The 21,639-nt window shown below is 42.3% G+C and overlaps 1 protein-coding gene across 2 annotated transcripts; it reads left to right on the forward strand.

Annotated features, from left to right (window-relative positions):
• Positions 1 to 283: 283 nt before the first annotated feature.
• On the forward strand, positions 284 to 20,140 carry LIAS (lipoic acid synthetase). 2 transcript variants are annotated; one of them, XM_074992628.1, is made up of 11 exons: positions 284 to 521; positions 4,316 to 4,488; positions 5,731 to 5,824; positions 7,051 to 7,131; positions 7,393 to 7,549; positions 9,063 to 9,120; positions 11,055 to 11,183; positions 14,836 to 14,981; positions 18,124 to 18,194; positions 18,896 to 19,007; positions 19,749 to 20,140. In XM_074992628.1, exons 1-11 carry the CDS (start codon positions 435 to 437, stop codon positions 19,799 to 19,801), a joined length of 1,161 nt encoding a protein of 386 aa, XP_074848729.1. In that variant the 5' UTR covers positions 284 to 434; the 3' UTR covers positions 19,802 to 20,140. The 2 variants fall into 2 exon arrangements, with proteins under 2 accessions (XP_074848729.1, XP_074848730.1); XM_074992629.1 differs by lacking the exon at positions 18,896 to 19,007.
• The last annotated feature ends 1,499 nt before the right edge of the window (positions 20,141 to 21,639 follow it).

Consider the following 21,639-nt stretch of genomic DNA (forward strand, 5'->3'; position numbering starts at 1 on the left):
GTGGTCTGTGCTTGGGCTCCCCCACCGGGCCGCGGCCGGGGGCATCCCCCAGCGCCCCGTACAGCTCCGGGGGCGCCCCACGGCCCGGACCAGCACAGTCAGGACGCGGGGAAGGGCCCGTTGTCGGGGATGGCAACAGATTGTGAAGCAGAGACACCCCTCACCTCGCAGCAGACCGGAAAGGAAAGGGAGAGCGTCTTTCGTCATCGCGTTCTTGTAGGCCCTCCGCCTGGGCGTGATGTCATCACGCTTGGCCAACCGGCTTCGAGGCAGAAGCAATTGACTGCCGGGGGCACCAACGCCCGTGCTGGAGAGGAATGGAGCCAGGCAGCTGAGCTGTTTCGATCAGGTCGATCGGGACTCGTCTTCGGGGCTCGCTGGGGGACAGCGTGAGTGGTAGGGGGCCACGGTGCCCCCCTCCCCGCCCAGAGGCCATGGCGCTGCTCCCGCGCGGCAGCTGCTATGGAGCCACCGCCACCACCAAGCGCCTGAGGCGGCTGCTGCTGGACCCGCCGGAGCAGGTGAGCGAGCGGGAGAGGGACCCTGCCCCATCCCGGACCCCGACGGCTCCCGGCCCTCGGGCTGAGCCTCTGCCGGTGGCTGTGTGTCTCGCCTGCCAGCGAGTGCGGGCGCGCCTCAGTCCCCAGCCTTAGCTCTGCCTGCAGGCCGCCCCCGGCCGCCTTTAGCTGCGAGCTGGCGCGGAGCCGGCCCGGGACAGGCGCGGCCCCCGGTCACCTCGCGCCACAGGGCAGCACACGCAGCCCAAGGACGTCTCGGCCTGTTGGCTGCGGCCTCCCCCAGCCAATGACTCTTTTTCCCTCGCCCGGACCCTGAAGCGGAGCACTGCCGCCAGCCCGGCCCGGCTCGGCTCGCCCCGCCCCGCAGGGGCTGTTCTAGTTTTTCTTTCCTGAGCCGTGTGTTTTGCGTTGTTCCAGTCCGAATTGTGTGTCCATGGGGCGGGTCTGATCCGGGTAGCTCAGGCCTAAAAAACTATTCCCCGAGCTACCTTGTCTCTGATGTTCTGGGCCTGTGACACCCCTGCGATCGCACTACTGCCTCCATCCGCTTGTGTTTCTTCTGTGCCCTGGGGGCGAGGGTGTGACCTCTCCCAGTGTCGTGTCCTCTGTGCAGGGCCACAGCTGTCGGGAGGAAAGCGTGGCAGTAATGGCAGGACTCTCCCATGCAGTGCCTGCAGCTGGACTTTGCTTTGAGATGCTAGGAGATGCTTCTTGCCGTAGGTGTTCAGAATATGATCACGTGTAGGCTCCTCCTCATGAGGTCCAATGCGCTGTATGGATAATAAGCTTATGCCTAGGGTCTAGGATGGCAGGGTCTAGGATGCGTGAAACCAAGCATTCATTACAATCACATTTCTAGCTCTTGTGCAAAGAAAAGCTCAAAAATATGATCTGAACGTAACTGATGGAGTTATCACAAGGAACAAGCATTCCTATAGCACCTTAAAGACTAACAACTTTTGCCTTTGTCTCCAGCAGAGAGAAGCAACAACCACTTGAGGCAGAGGTTCTCTAACTTGTGCTAGTGATCCCTTTCATACAGCAAACCTCTTAGTGTGACTCCCTTTATAAATTAAAATACTTATTTTATATTTAACATTATCATAAATGCTGGAGGTGAACAATGTTTGGTTTGGAGTGTGACAGCTTATGAACTCCCATGGAATGACTTTCAATCCCCAATTTGAAAACCCTTGTGCTAGAGCCATGAAGAAAGCCACTAGGGACTAGATCTTTAGGACTGGCTGCCTCTTGGAGAGGCTGGAGCTTGGCCTGCACTTTACAAATGAGGGTGGTGTCACTGTCAATCAGGATTGTTAGAAAATCTCACCCCCATTCTGAATACCTATGTCAATTTAACCCCCAGTGAAGATGCAGTTATGTAAACGGAAACATGCATTCAGGTAGGTGGTGTTCCTACGCCAGTGGAGGAAACCCTTACACCAGCACAGGTCGAGTCTACGTTGTACGTCATATCAGTGCTGACATAGCTATGCCAATATAATCTCCATAGTACAAATGCAACTTTGATGTTCCATGGAATCTGTGCTTTCCCATAGGCCTTTTGGCGCTTCAGGCAGATTAGGAGAGGAAAATGATAGTACCTTCCAAATGCTGTTTATGTGTGGCACCAAAATGAGACACCAATCACAATAGATATTGGTCTGTCATTCACTTTGATTTTCTTTTTTGTTTTGATAACAGTGAAGGTTCACAATATTGATATTTACCTTATCATCACTGGACAATTTATCATTCTCAGGCTTTTGGGATAAATGGGAAAGTTCAGATCTCCCTAAACTATAAGTTTTGTTCCAGTACACCCAGGCAGACATCATTTCATTGGTTTATAACACTCATTTAACATTTCCAGGGGTTTCTATGCTACTATAAAGGCTACACACTTCTTTTAAAAAATGTAAATTAAGATTCTGAATGGCAAGAGAGCCTCCTCAATACCAAAATGCAAACAAAAAAGAAAAAGAAAAAAAAAGCAGCAGCATGGGGTTTCTGACTTACCCCAGATTGAGCCCCATTCCTGAAAAGGCTCACTGATGCCAGTTATCTCTTCTTCCAGATTATGATATTAAATAACACTGGATCCTAACAACAAATCTTGCAGTTTCTTATTGGCAGCCCTGCTTAATTGTGCTCATTTTTACCTTTTGTTTGCAATCCTTCAATTACTTTTTAATCAGCATGACTGTATTTATATTGAAACCCATATTTATTAATGTTGAGGATATGATTTTGTGGAATTTTGTGTTCCTTCCTATCTGTTTTATATGCCTTGGAATAATAATCCTTTTGGCTCCAAAAAGGGCACTGGGGAAAAGATCAAACAATCTGGTCTATACAGTAAGTCACCAAAAGGATCTGAAAGCTTTTAAGACTTTTTTTTTTGCTGAGCCACTCAAATTGTATTACCTAGATTGAAGCTTGCTTTGTCTACTTGTTAAGAATCTCTAATCCTTCCTTAGCTGTCAGAGGTCACTGAACAGCGCAGTTTCCAACGTTTTGGCCTAAAAGGCATATTCTTCCTCTTTGAACTCTAAACCCACCAACTTAAAAGCTCTGTTTGCTTTCCCATGTCACTGCAGACATTGATGTGCAAGATACTGTGACCGTCTTCTTTGGCAAGTGTGTCTTTTATATGGCAGTCCATTATGCTCTTGTTTTAAATCACCTGGCATTGTCTATACTAGTTAGTGCTGATCTATTTGGATGATGCTAAATTTTATTTACTCCATTTCTAAGAACAGACCAGTGCCATCCTGCCTTGCTGCTGTCATGATATTGCAGCACCTTCCTATCTGCAAGTTTTAGAAAATTATACTTGCATTTCCTGTATACTTTTTGCTCTAGTACACAGGTGGGCATTAAGCAGCCTGGAGGCAGGATAGGGTTCACCAGGGTAACCCATGAGGTCCTGCCAGATGCTTTATTTACTTGTGCGTCCAGGGGTATGGCAACTTGCACTCCCAGTGATCATGGTTTGCTGTTCCTAGCCAGTGGGAGCTGTGGTAAGCAGTGGCTCAGGCTGCGCTACTTCCCACAGCTCCTATTGTCTATGAACAGTGAACCACAGCCCATGGGACATACCACCAGCTGTACCTATGGACACACAGGTAAATAAAGCACCTAGAAGCCTGTCCAGTTCTAACCGTGGCAAAGTGTATCCAGTCCGTGGGCTGCTTGTTGCCGAGCTCTGCTCTAGTGTATTCTTACCCAACCTAAATAATAATTTAAGTTTATTGCTGTGTTCACATTTAAGTGCTCAGCTTCTTCTCTTGTTTTGATTTTCACTTCTTGAAATTTACAGGCTTTGCTGCATCCTTTCTAGGGAATGAGACCAGAAAACATTATTTGCCAATCTCCATCTGCTGTTAGGAGTTCCAGTTGTCTCTGTCTGTATTTGCAAATTATGGTACTTGAAAACAAGAGCCAAAATTCTGCCATTGGGTATGTGCACACTGAATCAATAAGAGTTGAGCACAAACTTTGGAGGATGGAACTTGGCCTTAAATTGTAAAAACAAACTTTTCACAGCTGTTGCATACAATTAGGCAGTAATAATTTATCTCCCTAAACTTTAGGATGAACAGCTCACACTTCCTCCAGCACCTGCTCATCTTGAACAGCTATTTATGTACTAGCATAAAAAAAATTGTTAACTTTTTGGCTCCTGTATGACGCTAAATTAAGCCCTGCCAGGTGTCAAGAGATTTATACCAGCAGTTATCCAATACATATTAACATGCGTGATTAAATAGATGATGCACTTCTGCTTTGTTTAGGTATATGGAAGTCATGCGTATAGCCAGTACAGAGCATCAAGTTCTTTGCCAGATGAAAACAAGGAGTTTCTGCAAAATGGACCTGATTTGCAAGACTTTATATCTGGGGATTTTTCAGACAAGAGCAAATGGGCCGAGTACAAAGGCAATTTAAAGCGCCAGAAGGGAGAAAGGTAACTGTAGTTTTAAGTAATTACACTCTACTCTGATATAGGATGATGCTTTGTTTACTGTTTGATAATTGTGTAATCTGCTGTATACAAATACCTGCACATACTATATTATTTTGTCAATTAGTGTAGTACTGGAATGGTTACTTCATATTTCATTTTGGAAAGAAGGGTTAAGGGGGTTATACAAAACCATTTGTTATTATAATAATCTGCCTTAATCTATAAATGTGGTTCTAATCTGAAAAGTGACTATAAAATAGCATTTTGAAGCTCTATATTTAATGTCTCAATTATTTCCAGATCAAACCTGCCCACTTTACAAGTTAAAATAATGATTTTTTTATAACTTCCAGCTGAATAGAGTTGGTTTGAAATGTTAAAGCTTGTATGTCATGTCCAGCAATAAAGATTCTGCAACCAAATCTTGGGCCCCCCTAATTTCATAAAGAAAATTATGTAGCCAATGATTACTTTACTTACATCCATGAAACTCTAGGAAAGCTATGTAAGTTACACCACTAACAAAGGACAGAGTATGTCTCATTCTATGGCACGGACCAAAAGTTTTTAGCTGTCCATGTGTGTACTTTGAAAAAATCACTTTAAATAGTATTCCAGGTGGATGGTAGTAGGTATGGTTCCTCTGGTGAAATAGCAGACATAGAAAGTATTAGAGTGGTTGTGCATGGATGATAATAATTTATAAATATGTATTAGGGGACAACATGCCTAGTTTGTGTTTTTGATAAATTGTTGGATTTATTTTTGTGTGTAGACAGACTCATGAAGATTACATTTAAAAGCTGTTAAAAACAAAACAAGCCACCCCCTCAGTATTTGCCCTATGTGTACAGTAGCAGTGTAATTTTATTGTCAATGTCTGCATTGCCATATATAATGTGGGGTTAATGATCGTGAACACTATAATCACAGAGTGCTACCTTATTAGCTTGGTGGCAGGCTAATGAATAAGGGTGGAAATGAGATGTATGGTTTTTCAAAAGTATGATAATGCTTATCTATGAGTGGAGCAGAGGGAAGAGGCGTGTGGGGTGGAATGCGGCACTTAAGTGGAAAGTACAGGGAGTGGGTGTGCGGGGTAAAATGGGGCATGCAGTGAGGCAGGTACACAGTATCTCTCATACCTAGAAGATGTAACAAAGTAAAGTAAATCCATGAAGTTAAATTATTACAGGTATGTAATTTCTTCATCCTTCCTCATATTTGCTTGATACGATTCAGGCTGCGACTTCCTCCATGGCTAAAAACTGAGATCCCCATAGGAAAGAACTATAATAAACTGAAGAATACCCTACGAAGTTTAAATCTTCATACCGTAAGTCTAATGCCTGGCAAGTTTTCTTCTAGGAAGACAGCGTTGCTTTCATGGGCTATGTCTACACGAGCCAAAAACTTCAAAATGGCCATGCAAATGACCATTTCAAAGTTTACTAATGAAGCACTGAAATACATATTCAGTGCCTCATTACCATGCGGGCGGCCGCGGCACTTCGAAATTGATGCAGCTCGCTGTCACGCGGCTCGTCCAGCTCCTTTTCAAAAGGACCCCGGCTACTTCAAAGTCCTCTTATTCCTATGAGCAGAAAAGGAGTCCCGTCTGGATGAGCCACATCAATTTCGAAGTGTCGCGGCTGCCCACATGGTAATGAGGTGCTGAATATGTATTTCAGTGCTTCATTAGTAAACTTCGAAATGGCCATTTGCATGGCCATTTTGCAGTTTTTGGCTAGTGTAGACACGGACATGGTGTAAAATTCATGCCTTTGCACAGAACTGGCAGAGCCTGTGCATCAAATATACTTTTGTGGCTTAAATGGAAACATAAGATGCTTAGGCCTTGTCCTGTGCTTTTGCACAGGGTACATTTTACCCATGGAGAACAAGAAAAGAAAGAAACAGTACAAAATTTGGCATTTTCTCTGAAGTTATTGTAGATATGGTGTGTTTTCTCAAGTCTTCTGTAAAGTCAAGAAATTATCAATATGTGTAATTTAAATAGAAATATTTGTATAATTTTGGGGAATTTTATATAAATAATTCACATGAAAAAATTCAAGAAATATGTACATTCTCTATTAAATATATCTCCTGCTGCTGAAAAGAACCTGAAGATATTAGACAAACATAAAATTTTTTTCTTCTGGAAAGAGCTTGTACTTTAATGTAGTGCAGAGCCTGTGAATTTTTATGAAATTTTCTGTCACATCTAAAATGTGAATTATTAATTCCGTTAAGAACGTGAATACTGATAGGTATTTTGAACAGTTTTCAAGGAGTTGTGTAGTTCAGCGGCAGAATGGTGTTGTGGGTACGATATAAGATTGGGTTTCAGGTAACGTATGTTCTCTTCCCAGCTCTGCCACTGATTCGGGCAACTCATGTAACCTGTTGGTGATTTGGTTTCATCATGATAATTTCAATGCCTGTCTCAGAAGAAGAGACAGGTATTGAAAAATAAATAAAAAGGCAGGTATTGGTATCTTTTGGTGGAAGGTGCTATAGAAATGTAATTTATTATTATTAATGATATTTTAATTATAGGTGTGTGAGGAAGCACGTTGTCCTAACATTGGAGAGTGCTGGGGAGGGGGTGAGTATGCTACTGCAACTGCAACTATCATGGTAAGTCAATAAACACTTCTTACAATAGGAAATATGTTCTGTTGATAGCAAATGTGGGTAAACAAAAATGTCCAACATAGTGACACAGGTTAGAGGTGTGCTAACGTACACAACAAATATCTCTCTCTCCCTCTCTCCCCCCATCTCTTCTGTTTTTTAATACGAGATTCTTTGAAGCAACATATTCAGTAGTTCCTTGATTTAAAACAAGGTTTTAAACAAAGTTTTAAATATAAAGATAACCATCTTTTCTTATTTCAGTTAATGGGTGACACATGTACAAGAGGTTGCAGATTTTGTTCAGTAAAGACAGCAAAAAATCCACCTCCACTGGACCTTAATGAGCCCTACAACACAGCAAAAGCTATAGCCGAATGGGGCCTGGATTATGTTGTATTGACGTCTGTGGACAGAGATGGTTAGTATGTTGGCAGTGGTGTCTTCCAGTGTAAGCTACCATGTATGCACTATGCAGTAATTTTAGAGTCCTCAGTGATTCTGATTTGCTAGAGGTATATGGTTTAAACATTTATATGACTGATGAAAGGAATAAATGACACAGAAACTTTTCTGAAATTACAAATGTTCTTCCTGACTAATCTTTACTCCCCTACTACATATGTAGGGAAAATACAGATAGAAGATACACAGTTATGTAGCTTGTCAAATGTTACTTAAGCAGCTGATACAATCTATTTAAATAAAGCCTACTTTTAAAAAAACATCACTGTCTTTCCAATAATTTGTATTGGTTCTTTTGTGCTGTTGATTTCTTGGTGGAAGGAATGTATCAGGAAAAATAATGTCTTGAAATTCCATTGCAAGACCAATAGCTTCGAAAAGTAGCTTGCAATAAAAGAGTAGAAACTATTTCTTACTGTATACGTTTTTCTTTTCTTAAGCAATCTCTGGCCATGTCTACACTAGCCCCAGACTTCGAAATGGCCACGCAAATGGCCATTTCGAAGTTTACTAATGAAGCGCTGAAATGCATATTCAGCGCTTCATTAGCATGCGGGCGGCCGCGGCACTTCGAAATTGACGCGCCTTGCCGCCGCGCGGCTCGTCCCGACGGGGCTCCTTTTCGAAAGGACCCCGCCTACTTCGAAGTCCCCTTATTCCCATCAGCTCATGGGAATAAGGGGACTTCGAAGTAGGCGGGGTCCTTTCGAAAAGGAGCCCCGTCGGGACGAGCCGCGCGGCGGCGAGGCGCGTCAATTTCGAAGTGCCGCGGCCACCCGCATGCTAATGAAGCGCTGAATATGCATTTCAGCGCTTTATTAGTAAACTTCGAAATGGCCATTTGCGTGGCCATTTCGAAGTCTGGGGCTAGTGTAGACGTAGCCTCTGTGAGAGAAAAAAAAATAAACCATAATCATAGATGTGGACTCAGTGGGTGACCTGGGGCTGTAGCACCGCAGGGAAAAAAATGGTGGGTGCTGAGCACCCACTTGCAGACCCCTATCAATGCTTCCTTTGGCATGCAGGAGGTTCTATGGGCATGGAGTGGGACGAGTGAGGACAGGGTGAACTTGGGGAGGGGCAGAGTAGGGGTTTGGTGTAAGGGGTGGGGTAGGAAAGGCTGGAATGAGGGCAGAGCTGGAGGGTTGAGCACCCGTGCACAGTATAAAGTGGGTGCCTCCAAAACCATATAAAGCTGTGCTGAGGTTCAAGGGTGTATAGTGAATTCATTTAGAATTAAGATTTAGACTCTGTCATACTTAGCCTGGGTATATCAAGTGTACTATAGCATATGTGGTGTATGACTTAGGCATAAGTGGTAAGTTAATGATGGAAGTTCAACTTTTACTCAGGATTGCTTTACATTTTCATGGTTAGATTAGACTCTTAACATCAAAGCCACAAAGAATTAGGCAAAAGTAAGTCTCTTTCTTGAATGAAAAAATACCAAAGTTTTGAATTGTTTCTAGATTTGCCAGATGGTGGAGCAGAACACTTTGCAAAAACTGTATCACACCTGAAGGAAAGGTATGTTGTTAATTTATTACCATTCATCATCACCATTATTATTATTATTATTATTCAGCATTTATGTTATTGTAGTGCCAAGAGACTACAAGCAGGCTGGACTCCACTGTGCTGTTTGGCGTACAAATATATAATAAATGGCAGTCTGTAACCCAAAGAGTTTACATGTGAGCTCTCTGTGATTTGTCATCCTTGCTTGTGTAACTCTGACAAGTTAAATTAAAGAGATACATAGAAATGTTCTCCTAATCAGTATCATTTTATCTCAGATGCCTTTAAAATTAAGCACTAAGCTGTTTCTTTGAACCACACATTTAGAAAAGTGGGAAACATCTAGGCCGTGTCTATACATGCCCCTTACTTTCAGAAAGGGGTATGTTAATGAGGCACTTCAGAACAGGGTAATGAGGTGCTGACATGCATATTCAGTGCCTCATTAGCATAATGGCAGCCAGTAGTGCTTCGAAAGTGCTGCTTTCAAAACACAGACTGGCTGTATAAATGTGGGCTCTGAAATAAACCCCATGCTTCAAAATTCCCTTTTTGCCGAAACAAATTGCAAATAAGAGAATTTCAAAGTGTGGGGTTTATTTCGAAGCTCCCACATCTATACAGTCAGTTTGTGTTTCAAAAGCAGCACTTTTGAAGCACTACTGGCTGCCATTATGCTAATGAGGCACTGAATATGCATGTCAGCACCTTATTAACCTATTCTGAAGTGCCTCGTTAATATGCCCCGTCCGAAAGGGAGGGGCATGTATGGATACAACCCTAGTCATTTTTGTGGGTGTTTATATTTTAATGGTAGTGTTCTACCACAGAAATAATGGGTTTGGGGAAAGTAAAAAACTGTTGCAGCTGGGTTCCAAAGATAATTTGATTTATTTTCCAGCTCTGACCTCTAAGATTTGTCATTTTTTCCAAGGAGTTGCACTCTGTGTCCATGATTCCATCCTTATACTTTTCCATTTATACCTTCTTTTGCTTTCCACTTTATACATTGCTGTCAGAATGTTGTTTTGGCATATGCTTGCATCTTTGTTAGAAGGTTGTAGATTTAATTCCTGCAGCTTGACTTGGGCATTTGCCTAATGCTTACCCTTTAATGAACTTGTTCGCAGTGCTCAGAGAGCACATAGCCCATGCAGCCACCTGCTAGGCTGCTGGCTGGGAGGCTCCTGCATCTGGCACCCCAGCCCCTCCCCTCAACCTTCTGCATCTACCCCTACCCTAGCTCACAACCCAAACCCGCTGCACCCCCACTCCTACACCCATACCCACTCCCACCCCCTGCATGTCAATATCCTGCTCCAGGACACAACTCAAATCCTTGCACCCCCTGCCTCAGGTTTTCAATTCCCTTTTCTAGGTCACAATCCCCTCCTTCACCCAAATTCCTTCTCAGACTCCCCCCCAACTACCTCTTGGACCCCAATTCCCTAATCTGAGCTTCCTTCTGCACCCAGTCTCCGTCCCAAAGACCCCACACCTCCTCCCCCACACCTCCTCCATTAATATCATAGAAGAGTGCAAAAGCAGCCCCTCAGCAAATATTAGTGTCCACTACAGTAGACAGTAGAAATGGCTCTGATATTTGTGTCATTTATGTGACATTCATTCTATTTCTTGCACTAGTCAAAGCGGGAGTTGCACCTGTATTATGCATTGATTAAAAACCTAACTCACTCAAGTATTTTCAGGGCTCTGCTGTTTTAGATGTTTACCCTGAATTAATTTTATTTTTTATATTTAAATATCATTATTGTAAATTTAAAGGTCCTCATGTTTTAAAAAATACTGAATTTTGATGTCTAAAAAGTATACCCTATAAAATACTCTGATATTTAGTCTTATATTGTTTGAAATGTTTTATCTGAGCACCAATAATAGAAATACCATACGCATGTTAATTTTTCAATCTTCGTTTCTTTCAGGAATTCAAAAATTCTAATAGAATGTTTAACCCCTGATTTTCGAGGGGACCTTAAAGCAGTGGAGAAAGTTGCCTTGTCAGGCCTAGATGTATATGCTCATAATGTGGAAACTGTTCCAGACTTACAGAGGTGAACTGCTTATATAAAGGAAATAATTAGTTGCATACCATTAGGTAGTGTTCTGTAATATTCTTACAAAAGCATTATTTAGATCAATAAAATTAAACCTTAACTAAACTTCCCTTTAACTCCACTCATTGGTATAATGTATATAACTACACTATAAATAGTAAAAATCCACCACATCTTATTACCAAATAATCTTTCTAACTTTTATCTTTAAATTAGACCTTCTCTCTACCATAAATGTTGAAGTAAATTTCATTTGAGAAACTTGTCTTATTAAAACAACCAGGAAGAATAAAATACTGATTCTAACAGAGGGTAGGCTAACTTTATTTGGTAAGAAAGATAACAGGCAAGAAAGATGCATGTAATTACATTGAAACAAAAGTAGCTCTTTTCATTGCACATTGGACCTGTTTTTTGAATGGAAAGAAATTTACTTGGAAAGCCAATACCTATACATGGTTTTAGTATGTAGTGGGAAATAAATACAAATTTATAATTAATAATTATTTTAATTGCTCCGAATTTAAAGAATATGTTCTTTTGTGTTTAGGTTTTTGTACAGTTCAGTGCATTTTTCACTAATTTTGTAAGACACGTGAGCATTGTAGAATTTCTGTTAATGTACATTAATAACTCTCTATTAATCTCTGCTGAGCCCCATTAGTATAGATTCTTGTGCAGAGTTCCACTGTCATTTGTGCTAACAGACACCTTTGCAAGGTTGGGCCTTCTATAGCACAGTAAGGTCTAGTGTGTTCAGTTTTTGGGGATTTTGCTAAATTTGTCAAAGATGTTTAGGGTGACCATATCTCTCCTGGCCAAATACGGGACATGGGGAATGACTCCTGTCCCAGACAATATGGAATGGCTGGTCACCCTACTGGGGGCACTGGGAACAGGGCAGCTGCCCTGCTAGCGAAGCTCCTGGCTTCCCTGAGCTGTGGGTGGCACCCCACACCACCACACAGGTCCAGGTCCCCGTTGCCCCTGCTGGGGGAAGCCAGGCAGCTCCAGCTCCAACCTCACTGCGGCCACAGTTCACCGCCCCTTCCCTCGCTCAAACCTGCCACAGCTCTGGCTCCAGCTCCAGCCCCACTCCAACTCCTCCCCAGCCCCCAGCTCCCACTCCCACTCCAACTTCTGCAGCCCAGCTCAACCCCCTGCGGCCCCGGCTCCTGCTCTGACACCCTACGCCCTCCCAGCTCCAGCTCCTGCTCTGACCTCCACCGCTCGGCTTAACCTTCCACAGCTATGGCTCCAGCCCTCCAAGGGCCAGAGGCCCAACTGAACCCCCTGCAGGTCTGGCTCCAAGCCCAGCTCCCACACCAACCCCCACCACCCAGGTCCCAGATCCAACCCCAGTGAAGCCCAGGTTCATCCCCGCTACCCACCAGAGCTCCTGCTCCAACCCCTGTGACCCTGGCTCAGCTCCAGCCCCCGTTGGGGGAAGCCAGGCAACAGCTGAGCCAGCAAGCGGTCTGGCTCCCAGCTCTCCCAGGTGGGGGAGGCTGGGCGGCAGTAGTGCTGGTCCAGCTCCTGGCTCCCCCAGCTAGGGGAAGCCGGTGAACCCTGTGAAATACAGGGCAGTTAGCCCTTTCTGCAAAATAAATTGGGACTCTGGAATGGCACCTGAAATACGCGGCTGTCCCACCGAAAACGGGACAGATGGTCACTGTGAAGATGACAAAACAGTTATCTAAATCAAAGAAGAAACTGCTTCCCAACAAGTATTGAACTGTAATTTGATTTGTTCTAGGCTAGGGTGGGCAATAAGATGACATTTTGCCAGGGTTAGTCCCTGCTGGGTTGCCGCCACTGTATTTACCTGTGCCTCCGCAGGTATGGGTGCTTGCAACTCCCATCACTGCAATAAGCAGTGTGTCCCACCTAACCCTAGTAAACTGGAGCTGGTCACTGGTCAGTACTTGCCCACTGCTGTTCTAAGCTCATGTACTGTGTATCAGGGTGGGTCTAAATTTCAGATGATAATATTGTAATAATTAAATAGTAGATATCTTCTTTTGTCCAGAGACTTTATAAAGTCCATTATGGAACTCTCCAAAATATTTAAAAGTCTTTAGTATACAATATAGAATAATGTAATTATTTGAGATGCAATGGGCTGTGCTCTGGTTCAGTTCCTACATGAGTGTGGAATTACATTTTCAAAATGAGGATGTATTTATCACACCCCAAATATTTGGCAAACAGACCCCAGCATTTCTTCTTCTTCTTCATCATCATCAATCTTAGTAGAACCAGTGGGAGTGAAATTCTGTTGTCTCCTTCTTAAAGTTATATTACACTTCACAGTGAAACTTCCAGAATCATCTACTTTCTTTCCTTGATAATCATAAGTATTGTACATGATTTCTACCAGCAGAGGGCTACCTACTCTTGTAAAGTAGCACATGCAAAGTTTTATAATGCTTAAAAAGTGGGTTCAGCCAACTCATTTTGAGTGATGAAGGTTTTTCTCCATCCCAGGAGGACCTCCAAGTACAACTTTCCATACTCCCACCCGCTGGCCTTTTTTCTTAATAACTTGGAAATTCGGAGTGACATCATCCCAATCTGAAATCTCCAGATGTATTCATTTTATGGTTGGGCAACATCCACCCGGCTGTGCAATCTGAATTAGCTCTAACCATTTTTAATGTACATTTAAACTTCCACGTTTTAATGTATGCTAAAGCTTCCCAGTGTAGACTGTTCTTAAATGGCTCCAATTAAAGTTTCAGGTTGTCTTCAAATACTGCTCTGTCAGATCTGTTTCCCAACACAAGCAATTTCATCTTTACTGTTGATTTTTGGTTTGTTTTGATTTTGCATTAAGGTAGAGGCTGAAACATCAGGGCCCCACTGTGCTAAGACCTGTATAAACATTTGAGCATCCATAGTCCCAAAGACCTTACAATCTAAATAGACAGTGGGATTCTGCGATGAACAGCTTGGAAGATTGGGGCATAAGTTGGTATTTACTTGAGCCCTACCAAGCTTTGTTTCTCCTTTAACCAGATTCCTTTTTCTTCTAAAATATGCTCAGCACAGGAGAGAGTGAGTTAAGGGGGTGGACCACTGTCAGGGAGACAGTTACCTGGTTCTCAGGCTGCGCAAGCCCTTGGGACTATATACCCACTCAGAATTCTCATATGGCAGTGGAGCTTTCCTCTGCTTCCTCCTTGTCCCTTTGTGCCTTATTATGCCGCTCCCTTCCCTGACACTTCCCCTAGAGTGGAGATGGGAGCAGGGTGATGTGGGAAATTACATTAACACTAATTCTGCCAACTTTATACCAGTTCCACTAGGCGAATTCTCAACTGGTTAGCTGTGACCCAGTTACATTCCTGTTTTGCTGGGGAATGGAGCTGGCATTGAGAATCTGGCACCTAGTAGGTCATGGTGTCAATTTTCTGCACAGCTGGGCTTATGAACCAGCAGCATTTTGGTTGTGTCGATGAGAAGACAGTAATGGAAACCTTTTTTAAGTGAAAGCTTTGGTTTTTCAGGGATTGACAAATACTGTAGAAATTTGCTAAAATTTAAGACCCGTCAGGTATTTTTGCACCTGTGATTGTTCCATTGTCCCTTATCTCATGCGTCTTGTGTTCTTCTTCCTATGATCAAAACAATATGAATATTTTTAAAGGAAAGTACGTGATCCTCGAGCCAATTTTGAGCAATCCTTACGAGTTTTGAAGCATGCTAAGAAGGTCCAACCTGATGTAATTTCTAAAACCTCCATTATGCTGGGGTTAGGCGAGACAGATGAACAAATACACTCAACGATGAAATGTAAGTATCATAATTTTTAAGTATGCATATAAGCATTATCATTTTCTGGAACATAATTGCAAGTGTGGGTATTTCAACATAACTAAAATGGTCACACACGTATTTAAGTTGGTCTCTTGGGAAAAATTGTTTTTCAGCATTTTTAATGCTAACAGGTTTTGTTCATTTTTTTTAAAATTGAAACTGCAATAGTTCATACTGCTTTCAAATTGACAGGAATAACTTCACAATCAGAGTGCTCCAGAGGCCTGATACAGCTACCATTGTATCATTGCCATTGACTTCAGTGGAAGCTGTATTGGTCCTTCATATGATTTAATGTTCATAATAATTTAAAAATTTCAGATATATATAAGTAATGGATGTTTTATGTCACTGTACTTTTTTGTTTTATAAGTAGCAAATTATTTTTTGTTTGCAAAATAGTTATGTTTTGATTTTGATACACAGATTATTTTAATTGTTCATCTTCCCTGAGCTTTTTTACTTTTTTACACATATCTCTTTTTGAGAAGAATAAAGGTTAATATAAATAGAATCCTGTATAGGATGAAATTTTTGAATTCCATATAATTCCAACCAGCTCCACAGCAGGGCAGGTTGCAGGCCCAGCCACCTCATGCTGTCTGGAAACTCCACAGATCAGCTGTGAAGTTCAGATGCAGTGTCTCCTGCCCCTAAGAAACTTTATGACAGCATATATGGAGGCCCACCTCTTCATTGTGCAAGCCACTCTCACATATCCATCCGCTTGCTTTGATCTTGCTCCTCTTGACTTGGAGGAATTAAGACGCGTAACTTAACCAGTAGTGAAGTAGTTTCTTCATAGAACCACTTTATTCTAAGCAGATGTTCATGCTAACTGTAATTGCTGTTCACACTAAAACAATACATGCCTTTCTTTCTATTTCACTATGAACCAAATCTAACACCCAGCTCTAATGGCTAGGATAGACATTGTCTCATTCCTCTCTTGGCTCAGAAGAACTACACTAGTTGCACTGAACACCATCTTTCAGCAGCTGAGTGGGAGAAGGCTGGATTTGTCCTTAAGAGTTTCACTGAATGTAGCCTGCTATTAATTCATTCTGCCTTGTATTAAAAGCTTAGCAGGGAAGGCATATATGCTTCCTGAGGCATTAAAGCAAGCATATCCCACTCAGGATGTGGAGCTGAGGAATGATATTGGCAATTCCCCTTAGATGGATGGTTTCTTCATTAGAATTGCATGCATAATTTCAATATCAAACCTCTTGTAATCATTGAGTAAAATGAAGCTTTTTCTCTTTATTTGCAGTTGATGTTCAGACTATGTCAAATTACAAGTCTGACCTAGATAATGCTAATAATCAGTTTTACCCAAAAGGAAGTAAATAATGAATGCAGCTAGAGCATGAAAGCTCAAATATAGAAATGTAGACATTAAAGATAAACTTCAGTATGCTAAGTACCAGAGGAGGTAGCCATGTTAGTCTGTGTCTTCAAAAACAGCAAGAAGTCTTGACGCACCTTATAGACTAACAGAAGTTTTGGAGCAGAAGCTTTCATGAGCAAAGACCCGCTTCATCAGTCTTTGCCCACAAAAGCTCATGCTCCAAAATATCTGTTAGTCTATAAGGTGCCACAGGACTTCTTTCTGTTTTTTTCAGTATGCTAGCGATTCTCATCCCCACGTTTAATTATGGGATATCATTAATGGAGTGACAAAGGCGTGCTAGATAGTTCACAAAAAAAGAAAAAATCAAGTTTCGAAAGCTAGGTATGTGATTCTGGAGGCAGAGTGTACGTCAGCAAATAAACCAGAATTATGCTATCCTAATTAAGTAGCAGAAAAAGTGTCTACTCCCACTGATACACACATCAGCCACATTCACACGTAAGGAAACAGTAAAACAGTGAAAGCACTTACTAACACTGTTTGAACATATTAAAAACTGATTTCACGTTATCAAAGATCTTGTTCTAAGGCAAGGGTGAGGGTGAGCAAACTTTTTACATGGGGCCACCTTTTCATCCCTGCAATGAGCAGGGCTCCTGCAGGTGCCATACTGCACTTACTTGGTGGTGGAGGCTATGGCCAGGGCAGGGGAGAATGGGAAAGATTAGAGAACATTGGTCTAGGGTGAAATTTTAAAAGTCTCTGAAACACTCAAGCCCAATGCTGGGGAGCCATGTTCAAGAGCCACCTTCTCACTCCACTGTGCATGCAGCCCAGCCCCCTGCCCCCACCCCCCAGCTTAGTGCCATGATGGGGGGACTCCCTAGAGTAGTAGACTGTGTCTATACTGGAGGCTTCTGGCAGGAGCCTGGAGTTCTCACAACATGTGTCTGCCATTCTGGGAGTGTTTTGCTGACATCCTGGTCATTCTCATTCCACGAGGAAGAAGGGATGTCTCAGCAGAGGGGGGATTTCCTGACATTTGACCCCATATGGATGGGCCGAGCGTCAACAAAGCCTCTCCGAACAGAACTATCAGTGGGCAATACGCAAATGCGTTGCACAATTTGCATCGCTTTTGCCAACAGTTTTTAGCAATCTGGACACAGCTATGGTAGCAGTACGGGCAGGGGCAGGGGCAGGAGCAGTTTGGCTGAGTGCAGCTGGGCAGTGTTGGGGAAGGGGCAGAAGAGGCAGCCCTGGCAGTGAAAAGGCAGCTGGAGGACTCAAGGGGAGTACAGGGGAGGGCCACTACATGCTGGGCTTTGTCCTTGCAGGAGTGGGGTTGTGTGCTGGGCTGGGGGTGGGGCGGTGGTGGCAGCACACGTGTCCCTAGTAGACAGGAGGAGTGTCCCATTGCAAGTGAGAACAGCAGGGGCACGTGCATCCTGTGCACTCCCTCCCTCAGAGCCAGCATTGTTCCCGTTAACGATATTGCAGTTGCAGGACGCTGCTGCCCCCGCCCCACCCCCGCATAAGAAAGTTCATGTGCCCCCTTCCACTTGATGTGCCCCTATTCTAACGCATTACACCCAAGTTCTGCAATTCTTTTTTTGTCACTTCAGTCATGCCCTCTGATGCTATGTATTGGAGGGTATAACTTAATACCTTTGTTAATGAGCTAAGTAGAGATTTGCGTTTTAGCGAAGAGGATTTTTAGTCAGTGATGATACATCATGATTCTGTCACCTTGTCTTTTTATAGTATTACGTGAGGCAGATGTGGACTGTTTGACCTTAGGACAATACATGCAACCAACAAAACGTCATCTAAAGGTATGAATGCCTTGAATTCACTGCAAGCAGACACTGGCTTGTACCCAATAGAAGCATGCACCCTCTTCCCTTATCGGAATTAGGTCCTGCACTCATCTCACTATACACCAGCTACAGCTGTTTTATGAGAACTCCCCTCAGATGAGTAGCCTTTCTTGCTTGGCCCCACGTCTGCCAATAGTTAATGTGGTCTTCAGCGTGAGACTGCTATAGCCTCCTTGTTAGAAATTCCAGCCTGCTGAACATTGTGAAATGTATAAACCCTGAAGTAATTCAGTGTTTCATTTTGCCTCAATTCTCTCTAAATGTGGAATTGGCATTCCTGTTCACTAACATTAATACAAGTAAACTCGTTCATATCTGGCAGCCCTGGGACTGGGCAGTTTCCAGCTATTCAAAAATTCTGGATAAGAGAGAGATATACCTAGCAATGCATAACACTGAAGCAAAAACAAGAATAGATGTTAAGAAACAAATGTATGCAGAATACTTTATTTACCAGTAATATTGCACTGTAAACTTAGACTGTATTTGTTGTATTTACTTTCACTATATCGTACTTACGAAAAACTTAACTAAAACTTACTTATGGTCAAAATGCCACTTGAGAGTTCTGGATAATAGAATGCCAGATAAGAAAGAGTTTACTCTAATGCATTGCAAAGTTATTACACTCTGAGTTGAATTTTTTATCCATCCAGGTTGAGGAATATGTTACTCCTGAAAAGTTTAAACACTGGGAAAAAGTGGGAAATGAGCTTGGCTTTCATTACACAGCTAGTGGTCCTCTAGTGCGGTCTTCCTATAAAGCAGGTAGAGTGCTGCACAATTTTAAATTATGTAAATATACAGCTGTAAAGTTCACAATGTGGGTTTTGTTTTCTGTACAGCAAATGTTTTATAGCTCACTTAAGTGGGTTTGACCATAGCTGCTATTTGAACAGTTACAATTGTACTTGTATTAATGTTTGATCAAACTGATATTTAGCACTGCAGTTACTGTTCTAGGTATCATTTTATTGAAAATGTATAAAATTTGTAGCTTTGCCAATAGCTTCTGAGCAAAGTGGGCTTTAAAGATGCCCCCTCATCTTGTGTGTCTTTACACAGACTTTAGAAATAAGTATTTAACTGATTTTTTTTCTTTTAGAAAGTTTTGTACTAAATTATAGGTGACCCAAGATGAACATACAGGGCCAAAACTCTCTTGCTTTGTGTGCATGGGCAGCTGAAAAGAACCTATTGTTGTTCTCTGCCAGTCTCAGAACAATCTCAAGCACCTTTTAAGTACTTATACTACATGGCAACATGTGAATTAGGGATTAATTCCATTTTATTGTTAGATATGGTAAGATATTAAATAACTTGCACATAACCAAGCACTAGCAGCGCTGGGAAAGACCACCAGTAGTTCTGCCATTGTTAGAAAAGCCAAACCTACCAGCTAGGAATTCTAGAACATTGGCTGCAGTATGACTATACATACCACTTCATTTATTCTTTTTAAATTCCCAGAACAAAAACTGATTTATAGATATTTTTTATTTTAATTAGGTGAATTTTTCCTGAAGAACTTAGTAGAAAAAAGAAAGACAAAGGCCATCTGAAGGTGGAAGTGGACCCTCTAAGGCACCTACAGCTTTAAAAGATTCATTTTTTCATAAGTTCAGTTAATTAAAAAAATATAGCATCCCAACATTGTGGAATGACAAATGAACTGAATATTTCTATAATAGTGCTCCCTTGCTAAAAACACTTCACATTAATTCACCTATTACAACTTGGCTTTGGAATGTATCAAAACAGACTCTGGTTTGATGAACAGCAGAATTATGTGGTGGTAGTGGGAGTATAAAAAAGAAGTGACTTGTCTCTGTAAATAAAAATGCATAGATCGTGAAGTCTGGTATATTAAATGCTGAAATAAAGAAAAAAAAAAAATCTTGCTTCCTGCTGCAGTGCGAGTTGTAGCTTTTCTTCCAGGAGTGCCAGCCCTACCTTTGTTAATGGGGCTTAATACTTGTTAGACTTTTACATTTTATTTTAGCACTCCACTTTTTCTTCCCTATTTTCCTTTTTCACCAAGCCAGTGAAAGAAGAATGGACCAGTCTAAAAATCAGGAAAGGTGGGGTTCCTGCTTCAACAAATTAGCACCGAAGCACTCAATCTTTATATGGGACCCTCATCGCTTTCCTGGTTCATTGTCTTGCCTTCCTGATATGGCCCTGCTCTATTTCACTGGATGGTTATGGGGCTTAAAAGGGGGTAGTGTTAAAAAGAAATGAAGCGATTTTCATAAGTAGGAACTACAATGCAACAACAAAAGATTCCTTTCAGTTTTAGAATTAGTGACATCAATCAGGTTTTTAATCTGAAAATTTCTCTGCAGCTTTTGACTGTTACAATGCATTTATTCAGATTAGCATATTCACTATGGAAATGATGAGTATTAAAAAACCCTTAGTCATAATAGCAACGAAGGGTCCTATGGCACCTTATAGACTAACAGAAAAGTTTTGAGCATGAGCTTACGTGAGCACAGACTCACTTCATCAGATGCTGGTCTTGGAAGTCTGCAGGGCCAGGTATAAATAAGCCAGAGCAAGGGTGGGGATAACAAGGTTAGCTCAGTCAGCAAGGGTGATGCTTACTACCAGCAGTTGATCTGGAGGTGTGAACACCAAGGGAGGGGAAGGTGCTTTTGTATTTAGCCAGCCATTCACAGCCTTTGTTTAAGCCTGAGCTGAAGGCATCGAATTTGCAGAAGAATCATAGCAACACCATTACAGGACCTAACCAGATCAGCCACACCATCATGGGTTCGTTCAGCTGCACATCTAATATAATTTATGCCATCATGTGCCAGCAATGCCCCTCTGCTATATACATCGGACAAACTGGACAGTCTCTACCTAAAAGAATAAATGCACACAAATCAGATATCAGAAATGGCAATATACAAAAACCCGTAGGAGAGCACTTCAATCTCCCAGGCCACACAGTAGCAGACTTAAAAGGAGCTACCCTACAGCAAAGAAATTTCAGGACCAGACTCCAAAGAGAAATTTCTGAGCTACAATTCATCTGCAAATTTGATGCCCTCAGCTCAGGCTTAAACAAAGACTGTGAATAGCTGGCTAAATACAAAAGCAGCTTCCCCTCCCTTGGTGTTCACACCTTCAGATCAACTGCTGGTAGTAAGCCTCACCCTTGCTGACTGAGCTAACCTGGTTATCCCCACCCTTGCTCTGGCTTATTTATACCTGGCCCTGCAGATTTCCAAGACCAGCATCTGAAGAAGTGAGTCTGTGCTCACAAAAGCTCATGCTCAAAACTTTTCTGTTAGTCTATAAGGTGCCACAGGACCCTTCGTTGCTATTACAGATCCAGACTAACACAGCTACCCCTCCGATACTTAGTCATAATACTGTCACCTAGCTGTGA

This window comes from Carettochelys insculpta, chromosome 4, assembly GCF_033958435.1.
Source record: "Carettochelys insculpta isolate YL-2023 chromosome 4, ASM3395843v1, whole genome shotgun sequence".
Taxonomy (NCBI): Eukaryota; Metazoa; Chordata; order Testudines; family Carettochelyidae; genus Carettochelys; species Carettochelys insculpta.